The following is a 14,132-nucleotide window of genomic DNA, read 5'->3' on the forward strand; positions in this document are numbered from 1 at the left end:
CACGCAGGGACCAATCGTAGCCAAGGTCTCTTCACGATTCGCGCTCTGTGTACTGTAGGAGCACAGTCTGGTTTGTGATTGGTTAAGATGTCACCACGCACTAGCCAATGAAAGCTGAGGCGCTTCTTGTATGAATAAGTGGAAGGCGGGAGCGAAGGGGAGGGGAAGCAGGAGACCTAAGAAGGTGTGACAGATTCCTTCTGCTGTTTGTGGAAGCTTTTCTGTAATTGGTTGGCTCTTCTTCCGATTATACCAATCGCAGTCTCTTCTCTGCGGAGCCCTATCTATGAAATTGAAAGTAGAGATGAGCTTGCAGCCAATGGAAAAAATATATATATACAGCAGCCAATCCTCCTGCGGCGTTTTGTGTCTTTGTCCAACTGGAGAAGGTGTTTCATGTGGAGGGGCGTTACTTAGTCGCCAATGGGCGGGCGCCAGTGAAGCAGCGGAACCAATGAGTGTGAGACGTTGAGTGACAGCTGTCCAATAGGCACTCTCAGTGCTAGCACGGTTTGCGGCTTAAGCACTGCCGCGGTCTGAGGAATGTCAACTATTCAACATGGAGGCGGAGGTCGATAAGCTGGAACTGATGGTGAGTGTAAAGTAAAGGAGATCTACTGGGTAGCTTATTTCTCTCGGATGGCCTCCAAGGTGGGATGCAATTTCGAGTCGCCTGAAACCCTGGGCGGCAGAAGCTGGACCAGATTCAAGTTCCCTCCTCTTGTATCAAAGGGAGTTGCAGCCGCCTGGTCTCTTTTAACCGCCGCGGGGGAAGGGGTTACATCCGGGAAACTCGTGAGGGAAATGGCGGGAGATGCTGAGGTAGCTGGGCCTTTGGAATTCCTTGTTCCGTGCCCTAACCTTTCCGCCCCTCAAGGAACTGTGGCTCGTGCAGGCAGCGTTTTTTGCATTTCTCCCCAAAAGACCCTAACCGCTCCAAGAAGGGGAGAGGTCGTTCACACTCAAAGAAAGGGGGATGGAAGGTGAGGTGGGGAATAAACCGAGGGGGGCGGAGAGAAATCTCATTAGGGCAGAGCCGTTCACGTTCTTCAAGGCGGGTTGAGAAAGTCTGAGAAAGGTTCTAGACTCGCGTGCACAACTTCTTAGCGGTCGAGGAAGCTCCAAGGCCAACATATGTTTGGATCGAAGGTGGTAGCCCTTGGGTGGGGGAAAGGTGTGAGCGATGGGGACCTGAACCTCGAGCTCCTTTCTTGGAGCGCGGGAGGAATTGGGACAAGGAAGGTACCCTGCTTTCGAGTTGCCGAGTTTCATTCATTTATGAAAGTAGGGGGCGCGGGCGAATAATTGGAAAGGATTCAGGCGGCTGCTTGGCCTGCTCCGGGGCGCCAAGCTGAAGGGCTGTCCTAGTTTTTTTCTATGGATCCTTTACCGACTTGTTCTCTTTATTCCCTCTCTCCCATTCTTAGACTACCAGCTAGATCGCCCGCGCTTTTTTCTTCTTAGTTCCCCTTGTTCTATCTTCAGTCCTTACCCCCTCCCTGCATTACTGTGTTTGAATTGGGCTGGCTTTCTTTAAAATGAGGAATTTGGAGGACGCGCCCACCATTGAGCTCCTGTCGGTTTTTTGTTAAAGAAAAACAACAATTAATTCAAAAAGCTCAAATCTTTCCTCTCCGTCTCAAACCGCCCGTCCCCCCTCCCCCGCCCTCCCATACCCTGGCATTACAATTTAGATATCATTTGTGTCAGCGTTGCTCTCTCCAAGTTGAACCTTAGGTCACTTAGCATCTACACTTGTAGTCATCCTGGAAGAAACGGAGTACCATACCCTGATTCCCACCTCCAGAAAATGTGAGAGCTTGAAGATACATCTTATTATTTTCTCCTGATGTATTAATGAATTGTAGCGGCTCTCCCATACAAATTCGACTTGAAGTTTTCCAGTTGATTCTAACAATTTTGAGTTATAATTTTCTTTGTGGGAGTAGGGGGAAATGGGGTGGGAGGGAATGGCAGTGAAGAAGGAAGTTTTTGCCGCTTTCCAAACCTGTCATAATGAACTTTCAGTTCAGAGTTTTGGTTTTTTTAAATCATGAAATGCCTTTAAACCAACAAAAGAACCAAAAATATGTCAAGTATCCTAGTTTGATTGTCAACCGGCATAAATGTTTAACACCATCTTGCCCTTTTACCCGTTCTGAATTTCTCCCTCCAGATGGAGATTTCTGCCTAATTGTAAGATGCTAAATGATACTAATTCTGCTTTTAACAGTTTTCCTCCCCCCTTAAGTTGACTGTTTATTTTTGAGGTACCAATTAAGGTTTTTTTGACTGCATGAGAGTCAGTATTCTCACAGGACTTTTTTTTTTAGATTGAACACAATTTTTATTTATTTAATTATTATTATTATTTTTTTTTGAGAGAGCAAGAGAGAGAGAGAGAGAGAGAGAGACAGAGAATGAGCGGGGGAGGGGCAGAGAGGGAGGGAGACAGAATCCCAAGCAGGCTCCAGGCTCCGAGCTGTCAGCACATGGGGCTCTAACTCTCAAACTGTGAGATCGTGACTTCAGCTGAAGTCCGACGCTTATCCCACTGAGCCACCCAGGCGCCCCCTCTTTTTCCTTTTTAAATGTTTAGATTGAACACAATTTAAGGGGAAAATGATTAAGTGTACATCTTGAAAAAAGTAGGTTTTAGAAAACTTTGAGGTAGCCAGGCTCTTAAACTTTTAAGTGTTTGAATGATTGGGTAGTTTTTAAAAATTCTTTTTAAGAGGTGAAGAGAAGAAAGCAGGTCTTCTTAAATTACTTGCAAGTAACCTAGTGGTAGCCTTCCCCTCCCCCCACTTCCAGTTATTAGTTTCCATAATCGTTAGAGTTTAAAAAATGTATTTGAACTATTACAGTTTTGTTATCACTGCTTTTTATTGATTGAATAGTAAAAGATGGTGCATCTCATCTTCAGATTTGCCATGTGCTATATCTATGAACTGGTTTATTTTCTAAGATTAGAAAGAAATGATTTCCTGTACAATCCTCTGAGTTTTGGTTCTACCTTACTTGAATAAAGGATTTGTTGAGGAACTAATTTTGAAAATTTATTAAATCAGGGGCCCCTGGGTGGCTCAGTCAGTTAAGCATCTGAGTTTGGCTCAGGTCATGATCTCTCTGTGCTGACAGCTAAGGAGCCTGGAGCCTGCTTCAGATTCTGTATCTCCCTCTCTCTCTGCCCCTCCCTCACTCTTTCTCTTTCAAAAAATAAATATTAAAAAAAATTTATAAAAAGAAAAGAAAATTTAGTAAGTGAAAGAGAATGTGTATTATTGAATTTTGAAAATAAAGTATTCTTACTTTGTAGATAGCCTGATCCTCTTATTTTAAAAATATTTCATATTTTTCTCATTTGGATTAATTTCTAATTCAGAAAATTAAACATTTCACTCTTAAATACTTCTATTTATTTATTTATGAATACTTTCCTTAAAACTTGATCTTTGGCTAGCAGAGTTGAACTGTTCTAATACGTGAGTTGTATGGCCTAGGATTTGAGGTCTAGTCATTCATGTTCCAGTTGTCCTGAATTTGAGTTCATTTCTAACCCAAATTAGGAGGTTCAATCAAACCAAGTAGCTGATTTAAAGAAAGATTAGTGAAAATGGAAAGTATTTTTGCATCAATCAACATTATTAATGGGGGAATAAACTCATTGTAGTGTTATCTTTGTTCTCTTTTTCCCTTTCATGTACTGATTGAGTGATATTTGTCCACTGTTCTTTTGTGGTACCACAAGTGATTGTGCACAAAAGTACAATGTTATACTATCATAATATTTCTATTTCTGGGCTTACATCTGACTTTTGAATGGTGTCTTACCAGTTAAAAGGTTAGGATGGTGATAATTGGCTTGAATCCAAGAAAACCGGATCCTTAAAATTTCAGAACCTCCTCCTGTACCATATATTATTTTCTCCTTGATTTTTCTGTTGGAAGGAAATGGAGATGATTTCCTGTATTTAAGATCTTTAGGGGTTAACTGAAATTTTATTTATTTATTGATTGATTTATAAAAATACGTTATTTTTAATTTTACGGACAGGGAGTGCAGGGGAGAGGGGCAGAGGGGGTGGGGAGAAAGAGAGAGAAAATCTCAAACATGCTCCATGCTCAGCATAGAACCTGACAGGCTTGATCCCATGACCCCGGGCTCATGACCTGAGCTGAAATCAAGAGTTGGACACTCAACTGACTGAGCCACCCAGACGGCCCTATTTATATATTTTTTAAAGTTTATTTATTGCTTTAGAAAGACAGAGCATGTGTGTACATGTGCACAAGTGGGGAAGGGGCAGAGAGAGAGAGAGAGAGAGACAATTGCCAACAGGCTCTGTGCTTTCAGGGTGCAGCCCAACTCCAGGCTTGATTCCATGAACTGTGAGATCATGACTTAAGCTGAAATTAAGATTCAGATGCTTAACTGGCTGAGCCACCCAGGCGCCCCAGGGGTTAACTGAAATTTTAAAATCCCCTTTCATAGTATTCTATTAGGAAGTCTTGTTTAGGAGACGTTAATTCCCTGGAAATCTGTAAACTATTGAGATAAAAAGCCATAAGATGGTTATAACTTTTTATTTCTTTTTTTTTATTTAAAAAAAAATTTTTTTAACGTTTATTTATTTTTGAGACAGAGAGAGACAGAGCATGAACAGGGGAGGGTCAGAGAGAGGGAGACACAGAATCTGAAATAGGCTCCAGGCTCTGAGCTGGTCAGCACAGAGCCCGACGCGGGGCTCGAACTCATGGATCACGAGATCATGACCTGAGCTGAAGTTGGCCGCTTAACTGACTGAGCCACCTAGGCGCCCCAGTTATAACTTTTTAGTATGTAATGTAGTTTAGATTCAAGAAACATAGATTGGGTATTTAGAGATTGAGAAACTTACTTTACTTTTCATTTGTTTTCTCTGATATTCTTTTTTTTTTTTTAAGTTTGTTTGTTTGTTTATTTAGAGAGAGAGCACATGAGCAGGACTGGGGCAGAGAGAGAGAGAGAAAGAGAGACTCCCAAGCAGGCTCCATACTGCCAGCACAAAGCCCAATGTGGCTTTGAACCCACAAACAGTGAGATCATGACCCAAGCCAGAGTTAAAAGCTGGACGCTCAACTGACTGAGCCACCCAGGTGCCCCTGTTTTCTCTGATATTCTTAATCATTTGCTATGGGGAGCTAACCAACAGGTCTCAAGAACAGTAATCTTTTTCACAACTTTGCTTTGGTAGTAATTATAACTGGTTTTGTTAATACCAGTCCTAACGTTTCAACAATACCCATGTTAATAACTTCTAAAGCTTAGGACGTATTTACACAATTCCTTTCTACAGATTTCTGTTGAATATTAATCATAGGTCAGTCATCAGAAAACTAGTATTTTGATATTTAAATTCAATTCTTTTTAACATTGATATACATATTCTTAGGTTTGGGGTGTCTTCTGTACAAAATGGCAGCCCTTCTTTAAATTCTTTTCACACTGAAGCTTCAACTGATGCAAGATGCTTTTGTGTTCCTTTCCTACCAATTTCTGCTAACGAATGCTCTGACTTTATTGCACTACTGTACTTTACAGCTAGCAGTGCAATAGTATTGTCAAAGCATCTGAAAGCAGAATGCACACCAGAATTTTGATTCTTGCCTTACATCTTTCTTCATTATCTGTGAGTAATTTATTACAACCTTTGTTACTAAAAAGTATATAATTTTATTACCCAAAGTGTATGTTTTAGAAAGTCATAACTTGAAGAAAAAAAATTTTTTTAACTAAAAGCTCACTGTCATAATGCATTATGAAACACACTGACATAATACTTATTATAGCTAGAGTTGTTATGGCTTGTTTAAATGAGTAGTGCTTTGTATTTTGCTTCTTTCTATCACAGATTTGGATAGGTTCTGGCAAATCTTTTTTTTTTTTAGTTTTAAGGTGAATTAGTAAGTGATGAAAACAATCTCTGCTGTATATTTCATATGATAACTTGCCCCGAATCTTATTTGGTATTAATTTTGTGTACTATGTAGTTTGTACTTGAATTTAAAACTTAAGAATGCTTGTTTTAAAGTTCTTTTTTGTAATAATGAAATATAATAAAGTATACATTCATTACTTTTTTTGTAATTGATTTTGAGATATAACTTACATACAATAAAACTTACCAAATTTAGTTGTACAATTTGATGAGTTTTGACAAATGTGAACAGTCATGTAACCACCACCACAGACATAGTATAGAAAGAACATTTCTATCACCTAACGTTTCCTGCCCCTTTGTAGTCAACCTCCTCCCCTCAAACTTTCTGACAATCATTGATCTCTAGTTTTGCCTTTTCTAGAAGTTCACATAAATTGAATCATTTATAACTTGCAGTTTTTTGTGCCTGGCTTCTTGCACTTAACACAATAAGATTCATCCATGTTGTTGTACATATTAGTAGTTGGATCATTTTCATTGCTGCGTAGTGTTCCATTGCTGTAGACTTAGAAATTGTTTATCCATTTACTAGATTATGGATTTTGGGATGTTTGTAGGTTTTGCCTATTATGAATAAAGTTGTTGTGGTATTTATACATTGTGGTATAAGTCTTTGGACATAATGTTTTTTGTAATGTTTGGATGTAATGTTTTTGTTTCTCTGGGGTAGTGTGATAAAATATATGCTTCATCTCATAAGAAATTGCTGAAATCTTTACCAAAGCTGTGATTTAGGGTTCCAGTTTCACCACATCTTTACCAACATTTGGTATCTTGGTATCGTCAGTCTTCTTCATTTTAGCTATTCTAGTAGTTGTGTAGTGGTATCTCATTAGTTTAAATTTGCATTTCCAGAATGGCTAATGATATTGAACATCTTTTCATGTGCTTGTTTGCAGTTGATATGTCTTCTCTAGTGAAATATCTGTTGAAATTTTTGAATCAGTTTTCAAATTGAAATGTTTGTCTTTTTAATATTATGAGAGCCCTTTAATTTTCTCTGTTATTTACCCTCTCACATAAAAAATTTTGATGAAGTCCAATTTACACATTTATTCTTCTATGGATTATGGTTTCTGTGTTCTATCTCACAAATCTTTGCCTAACTCAAGGTCACAAATGTTTCTTTTATATCTGTAGTTTTAGTTTTTACATTTAACTATTTGTATTTATTTATTAATGTTTACCTGTCTTTTTGAGACAAAGAGAGAGAGACAGAGTGTGAGTGGGGGAGGGGCAGAGAGAGAAGGAGACACAGAATCCAAAGCAGGCTCCAGGCTCTGAGCTGTCAGCACAGGGCCCAACATGGGGCTGGAACACACAAGCCAGAAGATCATGACCTGAGCCGAAGTCAGACGCTTAACCGACTGAGCCACCCCGGTGCTCCTATTTACTTTTTTTAAAAGTTTATTTTGAGAGAGAGAGAGAGAGACAGAGTTCCTGAGTGGGGGATGGGCAGTAAGAAACTGAGACAGAATCCCAAGCAGCCTCCACACTGTCAGCACAGAGCAGGATATGGGGCTTGAACCCACAAACTGTGAGATCGTGACCTGAGCCAAAGTGAAGAGTGGGACATTTAACCAACTGAGCCATCCAGGGGCCCCTAGGTTTCACATTTGGATTTTTTTTTTTTTTAACATTTATTTTATTTTTGAGACAGAGAGAGACAGAGCATGAACGGGGGAGGGTCAGAGAGAGAAGGAGACACAGAATCTGAAGCAGGCTCCAGGCTCTGAGCTGTCAGCACAGAGCCCGATGCGGGGCTCGAACTCACGGACCGCGAGATCATGACCTGAGCCGCAGTCGGCCACTCAACCAACTGAGCCACCCAGGCGCCCCACACATTTAGATCTCTGTCCATTTAGAGTTAATTTTTGTGTGTGGTATAAAGTGAGAGTAGAAGTTCTTTTTATTTATTTATTTTTCCATATGGATATTCCCTTGTTCTTTGTTGAAAAGATTATCATTTCTCCATTGAATTACCTTAGCTCCTTTGTAATAAATCAGTTGAACAAGTGTGTATGGGTTGGTTTACTTATTTTTGAACTATTTTGTTCCTTAATGTCATATCATACTGTCATGATTGCTGTAGCTTTATAGTAAGTCTTGAAATCATCTAATATAATGCCTCAGACTTTGCTCTTGTTTTCTAAAAATTTTAAATAATTTTGCATTTCAAATAAGTTTTTTGTTTTGTTTTGTTTTGTTTTGTTTTTTGTCAATTTCTACCAAAAAAGCCTGCTGGGATTTTGATTATGTTGAATTTAAAGAATAATTTGGGGAGATTTGGTATTTTAAGAATAATGAATTTTCTGATTAATTAACATTATCTCTCCATTTATTAGATCTTTTAAAATTTATCTCTGGGGTACCTGGTTGACTTGGTCAGTTGGGCATCTATCTGACTCCTGATTTTGGGTCAGGTCATGAACTCATGGTCATGAGATTGAGCCTGGTTGGGCTCTGCACTGCCAGTGCAGAGCCTGCTTGGGAATCTTGCTCTTCGTCTCCCTCTGCACCTCCCCTGTTTGCACCTGCACGTGCTCTCTCTCTCTCTCTCTCTCTCTCTCTCTCTCTCATTCTCTAAAAAATAATTCTCAACAGTGTTTTTTAGTTTTCAGTGTATAGATCTTGTTTATAAGTTTTTCATAACCTGTGGAGTGTGACTTCTATTAGTGCTCTAGATCATAAAAATAGACCAAAACTGTTATAATGTGTATTGCAAATAAATTGAATTTCAGAAAAAAGTAAGCTATTTGTTAAACAAATGTCCTTAAAAGCTGGAAGAATGGATGCAAGAGGGAAGAAAGATAGTTGAGATATTATTAGGCATCATTTGGACATCATTTGGTAGGGGATGAAGAACATGACTGCTTTTGATAAAACCATTTTATTCCCAAATTTTGTATATAAAGTCTTTGAGTTACCTCCCTTGCCTCCAGTGTGGCTGTTTTCTTCTTTGGCATTCATTCATTCATTCATTCATTTATTTAAAATGTTTATTCATTAAAAAATTTTATTTTAATGTTTTTATTTATTTTTGAGAGAGAGAAAGAGCAAGCAGGGTAGGGGCAGACAGAGACAGAGACACAGAATCTGAATCTGAAGCAGGCTCCAGGCTCTGAACTGTCAGCACAGAGCCTGACATGGGGCTGGAACCCATGAGCCATGAGATCATGACCTGAGCCAAAGTCAGACGCTTAACCGACTGAGCCACCAGGCATCCCCATTTTTTTTTTTGTTTGTTTGTTTGTTTTTGAGAGAGAGAGGGTGAAAGTGAGCAAGGGGCAGAGAGAGAGGGAAAGACAGAATCCCATGAGGGGCAGAGGGAGAGAGAGCAAGAAAGAGAAGTGGGGCTCACCCTAAGTGGGACTCATGTTCACCTGAAGCAGGGCTCAAGCTCACCTGAAGCTGGGCTCAAGCTCAGTTGAGGTCACCCAATGCATGACTTGAACTCATGAATGGCGAGATCATGACCGAGCTGAAATCTAGAGTTGGGCTCTTAACCAACTGAGCCACTCAGACGCCTCTTAAACTGTATTTTTGATGTGAACACATCTTTGATTTAAAGAATAGGGTATGAGAGGCCATACATATGAACCCATTTAAAATCAAGTGGGAAGTTTTCTTCTTCCTTGGAGCAAAGTAAAAGTTTTAAAACAAAAAAATCTTACATTTGTTACCCAAATATAATACAAAGTTTCAATATTAATATCTCCGATAAATAAAATTTATTCTTTAAAAAAACATTTTTTTGTTTATTTATTTTTGAGAGAGAGAGAGAAAGCATGAACAGGGCAGGGGCAGAGAGAGAGGGAGACACAGAATCCGAAGCAGGCTCCAGGCTCTGAGCTGTCAGCACAGAGCCTGGCATGGGGCTCGAACCCGTGAACCGCAAGATCATGACCTCGAATGGTGAGATATCATGACCTGAGTAGAAGCTGGACACTTTACTGACTGAGCCACCCAGGAGCCACCAAATTTATTCTTAATTAGGCTTTTTTTTTTTTTTAAGTTTATGTATTTTGAGAGAGAGAGAGAGAGAGAGAGAGAGAGAATCCCAAGCAGGCTCCTTGATGTCAGCTCAGAGCCCAACTTGGCTCTTGAACCCATGAACTGTGAAATCATAACTTGAGCTGTGATCAAGAGTAGGATGCTTAATTGAGCATTAATTGATTAATGATTAAGCATTAATTGATGCTTAACTGAGCCACCCAGGCGCCCCTTCAATTAGATTTTAAAAAGGTTATACTTCTAATTTGTCTCAACATATAACATTTTAGAATTTTTTTCAAGTTTATTTATTTAGAGAGAGAGAAAAAGAGAGAGCAGGAGGAGCAGAGAAAAAGGGAGAGTGAGAGAATTCAATATATAACATTTTATTTATGTATTTATTTGTTTTTTATTTTTTAAAAGATTTCTTTTTTTTTTTTAAAAGTTTATTTTCGAGAGAGACAGTGTAAGTGAGCTTGGGCACGCAAGCAGGGGAGGGGCAGAGAGAGAGATAAAGAGAGAGACAGAGGATCCAAAGCAGGCTCTGTGCTGACAGCAGCGAGCCTGATGTGGGGCTCGAACTCACGAATTAGAGATCATGACGTGAACCGAAGTTGGATGTTTAGCCGACTGAGCCACCCAGGTGCCCCAGTATGTAACACTTTAAAACTTTGAATAAGTCAATCCTTGATTCTTTGACTCAATGTTTTTGTTCTCATTTTATCAATGAGGAAATAATCTCAGTTTTTGCTAAGATTTTCATTTAGTAAGGAGTGGCTGGCTGGTTCAGTCCCAGGAATGGGTGAGTCTTGATCTCGGGGTCATGATTGAGCCCCATTTTGTGTGCAGAGATTACTTAAATAAAAACTTAAAAAAAAAAGATTTTCATGTAGTGACTGATTGTAAAATATGCCTACATTATTAGAACAATTTATTTTTGTTAGGAAATGTGAGAGTTTTGTAACTTTTATAAATTCCTCCTTTCTCCACTTAATCTGCCTAATTGTAAATGATAGTACTTCATACTTTCAGTAAGTGTTACTAGGGCAGGCTAGTACTAAAGTATAACATATTAACATGTTATGAAACTTATCTGAGAGACAGAGAAATTAAATACATTGAGACAGATGCCATGATGGGACAAGTAAATACCAGGTTCTATGGGGGGCACATTGGAAGGAGGTACCTAAGGGCACCTGGCTGTCTCAGTCAGAGGAGCCTGCAACACTTAATCTTGGGGGTGTGAGTTTGAGCTCCACGTTGTTGGTTGTAGAGATTACATAAATAAATAAAATTAAAAAAAAAAAAGGAAAGAAAGCAGAGGAGAAAATTTATTGAAAAAAAAAAAAAAAAAAGAAAAGAAAAGAGGCACCTAATCTGGGGAAGGCTTCTTGTTAGAGGTGAAATTTAATCTGAGACTTCAACGATGAGCTGGTATTAGCCAGTGAAGGAAACGGTAAATGTTCCAGGCAAAGGAAGCAGTGCATGTGAAAGGCTAGAGATGAGAGGTGTTACCCGACTGGGGGAAACTACCAGTGGGTCAGCAGTGTTGAGAAGTGGAGCAGTAAGGTTAAGATGAAGAACCCATTATATCAATATTGTAGCTAATTTAAGTTGAAAACTTCTACCACACTGTTTTTCTTTATTATGTTCCTAAACATTTTATATATTTATGTTCTGTGGTAATCATGAACATATGTTCTTTAATTAAAAAAATCTTTATATACACACATTTCAGGTTTTGGGTAAACTATAGGGAAATTTAACTTTTTTTTTTTGAAATTTAGCTTCTGATTCTGTCATTGTGTATTGATTTTTGTGTTCTACATGCTTCATTGCCCTGTTTATTTCATGTAAGATAGCATAAACGAGAAGTCTAAAAAAAATAACCGCAAGGAATGTTTATCTGAATATTCTTGTAATAATACCATGTCTATCATTTACATGTACCACAGTGACCTACTCTGGTTTTTTCTTTCCCCCAAAGAAAATAGTAGTATTCTAGTAAAGTGAATGATTCACCCCAATTCTTTACTCTTCTGTGGATCCATATTCCATTGTGGTTTTTGTTGAGATATAATTGACATATATCATTATATTAACTTCAGATGTACAAAATAGTGATTCAGTATGTGTATATATTGTGAAATGATCACACTAAGTCTAGTTAAACTCCATTACCACACATACTTATATATTTTTCTACTTTTTTTCCTTATTTAAATTTTTCACAAGGCTTTAAGATCTACTCTCATCAACTTTTGAACATATGATACAATATTAACTATAGTCACCATACTGTACATTACATACCCCTGACTTACTTATTTTGTAACTGGAAGATTGTACCTGTGATGGGCAAAGTACATTTCCCTGCTTCTGGATGTGCTGTGGCCAGTGACATATGGATAGAGTGGACAGTGTGCCAACTCTGAATTTGAAAGGCTTTGTGTATTTCTGCTAACCCTGTTATCTCCATGAGAAGAATTATCTTCTGGTTCAAAGAGTATGAGAGACACCTGGCAATAGAACTGCAATGAGAATCCATGAGCAGGGAATGTCTTTCCATTTCTTTAAATCTTCTTCAATTACCTTCATAAGTTTTCTATAGTTTTCAGCATACAGATCCTTTACATCTTTGGTTAGATTTATTCCTAGGTATTTTATGCTTCTTGGTGCAGTTGTGAATGGGATCAGTTTCTTTATTTGTCTTTCTGTTGCTTCGTTGTTAGTGTATAAGAATGCAACTGATTTCTGTACATTGATTTTGTATCCTGCAACTTTGCTGAATTCATGTATCAGTTCTAGCAGACTTTTGGTGGAGTCTATCGGATTTTCCATGTATAATATCATGTCATCTGCAAAAAGCGAAAGCTTGACTTCATCTTTGCCAATTTTGATGCCTTTGATTTCCTTTTGTTGTCTGATTGCTGATGTTAGAACTTCCAGCACTATGTTAAACAACAGCGGTGAGAGTGGGCATCCCTGTCGTGTTCCTGATCTCAGGGAAAAAGCTCTCAGTTTTTCCCCCGTTGAGGATGATGTTAGCTGTGGGCTTTTCATAAATGGCTTTTATGATCTTTAAGTATGTTCCTTCTATCCCGACTTTCTCAAGGGTTTTTATTAAGAAAGGGTGCTGGATTTTGTCAAAGGCCTTTTCTGCATCGATTGACAGGATGGAACTGGAGAGTGTTATGCTAAGTGAAATAAGCCATACAGAGAAAGACAGATACCATATGGTTTCACTCTTATGTGGATCCTGAGAAACTTAACAGGAACCCATGGGGGAGGGGAAGGAAAAAAAAAAAAAAAAGAGGTTAGAGTGGGAGAGAGCCAAAGCATAAGAGACTGTTAAAAACTGAGAACAAACTGAGGGTTGATGGGGGGTGGGAGGGAGGGAAGGGTGGGTGATGGGTATTGAGGAGGGCACCTTTTGGGATGAGCACTGGGTGTTGTATGGAAACCAATTTGTCAATAAATTTCATATATATAAAAAAAAAAAAAAAGAAAAGAAAAAAAAAAAAAGAACTGCAATGAGAGCCACCAAACTCAGCCTAACCTAGAGCACCAGATTCCAGCCAAGTTACACTTGAAATCAGGAGTTGGACGCTTGAATGACTGAGCCACCCAGGCACCCCAGAAATCAGTGATTTAAAAAAAATTTTTTTTTCAACGTTTATTTATTTTTGGGACAGAGAGAGACAGAGCATGAACGGGGGAGGGGCAGAGAGAGAGGGAGACACAGAATCGGAAACAGGCTCCAGGCTCTGAGCCATCAGCCCAGAGCCCGGCGCGGGGCTCGAACTCACGGACCGCAAGATCGTGACCTGTCTGAAGTTGGACGCTCAACCGACTGCGCCACCCAGGCGCCCCAAAATCAGTGATTTTAAAAAACAGCGTGGATATTTGGCACGATGAATTCAGTGTGGCTGAGGTTGTAAGATGTGAGGCACTGATGAAGAGCATGTTATTGTCATCTTGTGAAAAATTATACTAAAAGTTGGGATCAATTCTACAGGCATTGGAGACCCCAATGATCTTTTCTTTTTTTAAATAAAGATTTTATTTTTAAGTAATCTCTATCCAACATGGAGCTCAAACCTATAACCCCGAGATCAAGAGTCACACCCTACCAACTGATCTAGCCAGGTGCCC

General features: G+C 39.0%; 1 protein-coding gene across 1 annotated transcript in view; it reads left to right on the forward strand.

Annotated features, from left to right (window-relative positions):
- The first annotated feature begins 526 nt into the window (after nucleotides 1–526).
- Nucleotides 527–14,132, forward strand: part of SKA2 (spindle and kinetochore associated complex subunit 2) — a 47,921-nt gene continuing 34,315 nt past the window's right edge. Inside the window, exon 1 of the mRNA XM_030295183.1 lies at nucleotides 527–592. Within this exon, the coding sequence (XP_030151043.1) occupies nucleotides 560–592 (33 nt within the window). The 5' untranslated portion in view covers nucleotides 527–559. The remainder of the gene's footprint in view (nucleotides 593–14,132) is intronic.

This window comes from Lynx canadensis, chromosome E1 (assembly GCF_007474595.2).
Source record: "Lynx canadensis isolate LIC74 chromosome E1, mLynCan4.pri.v2, whole genome shotgun sequence".
Lineage (NCBI taxonomy): Eukaryota > Metazoa > Chordata > Mammalia > Carnivora > Felidae > Lynx > Lynx canadensis.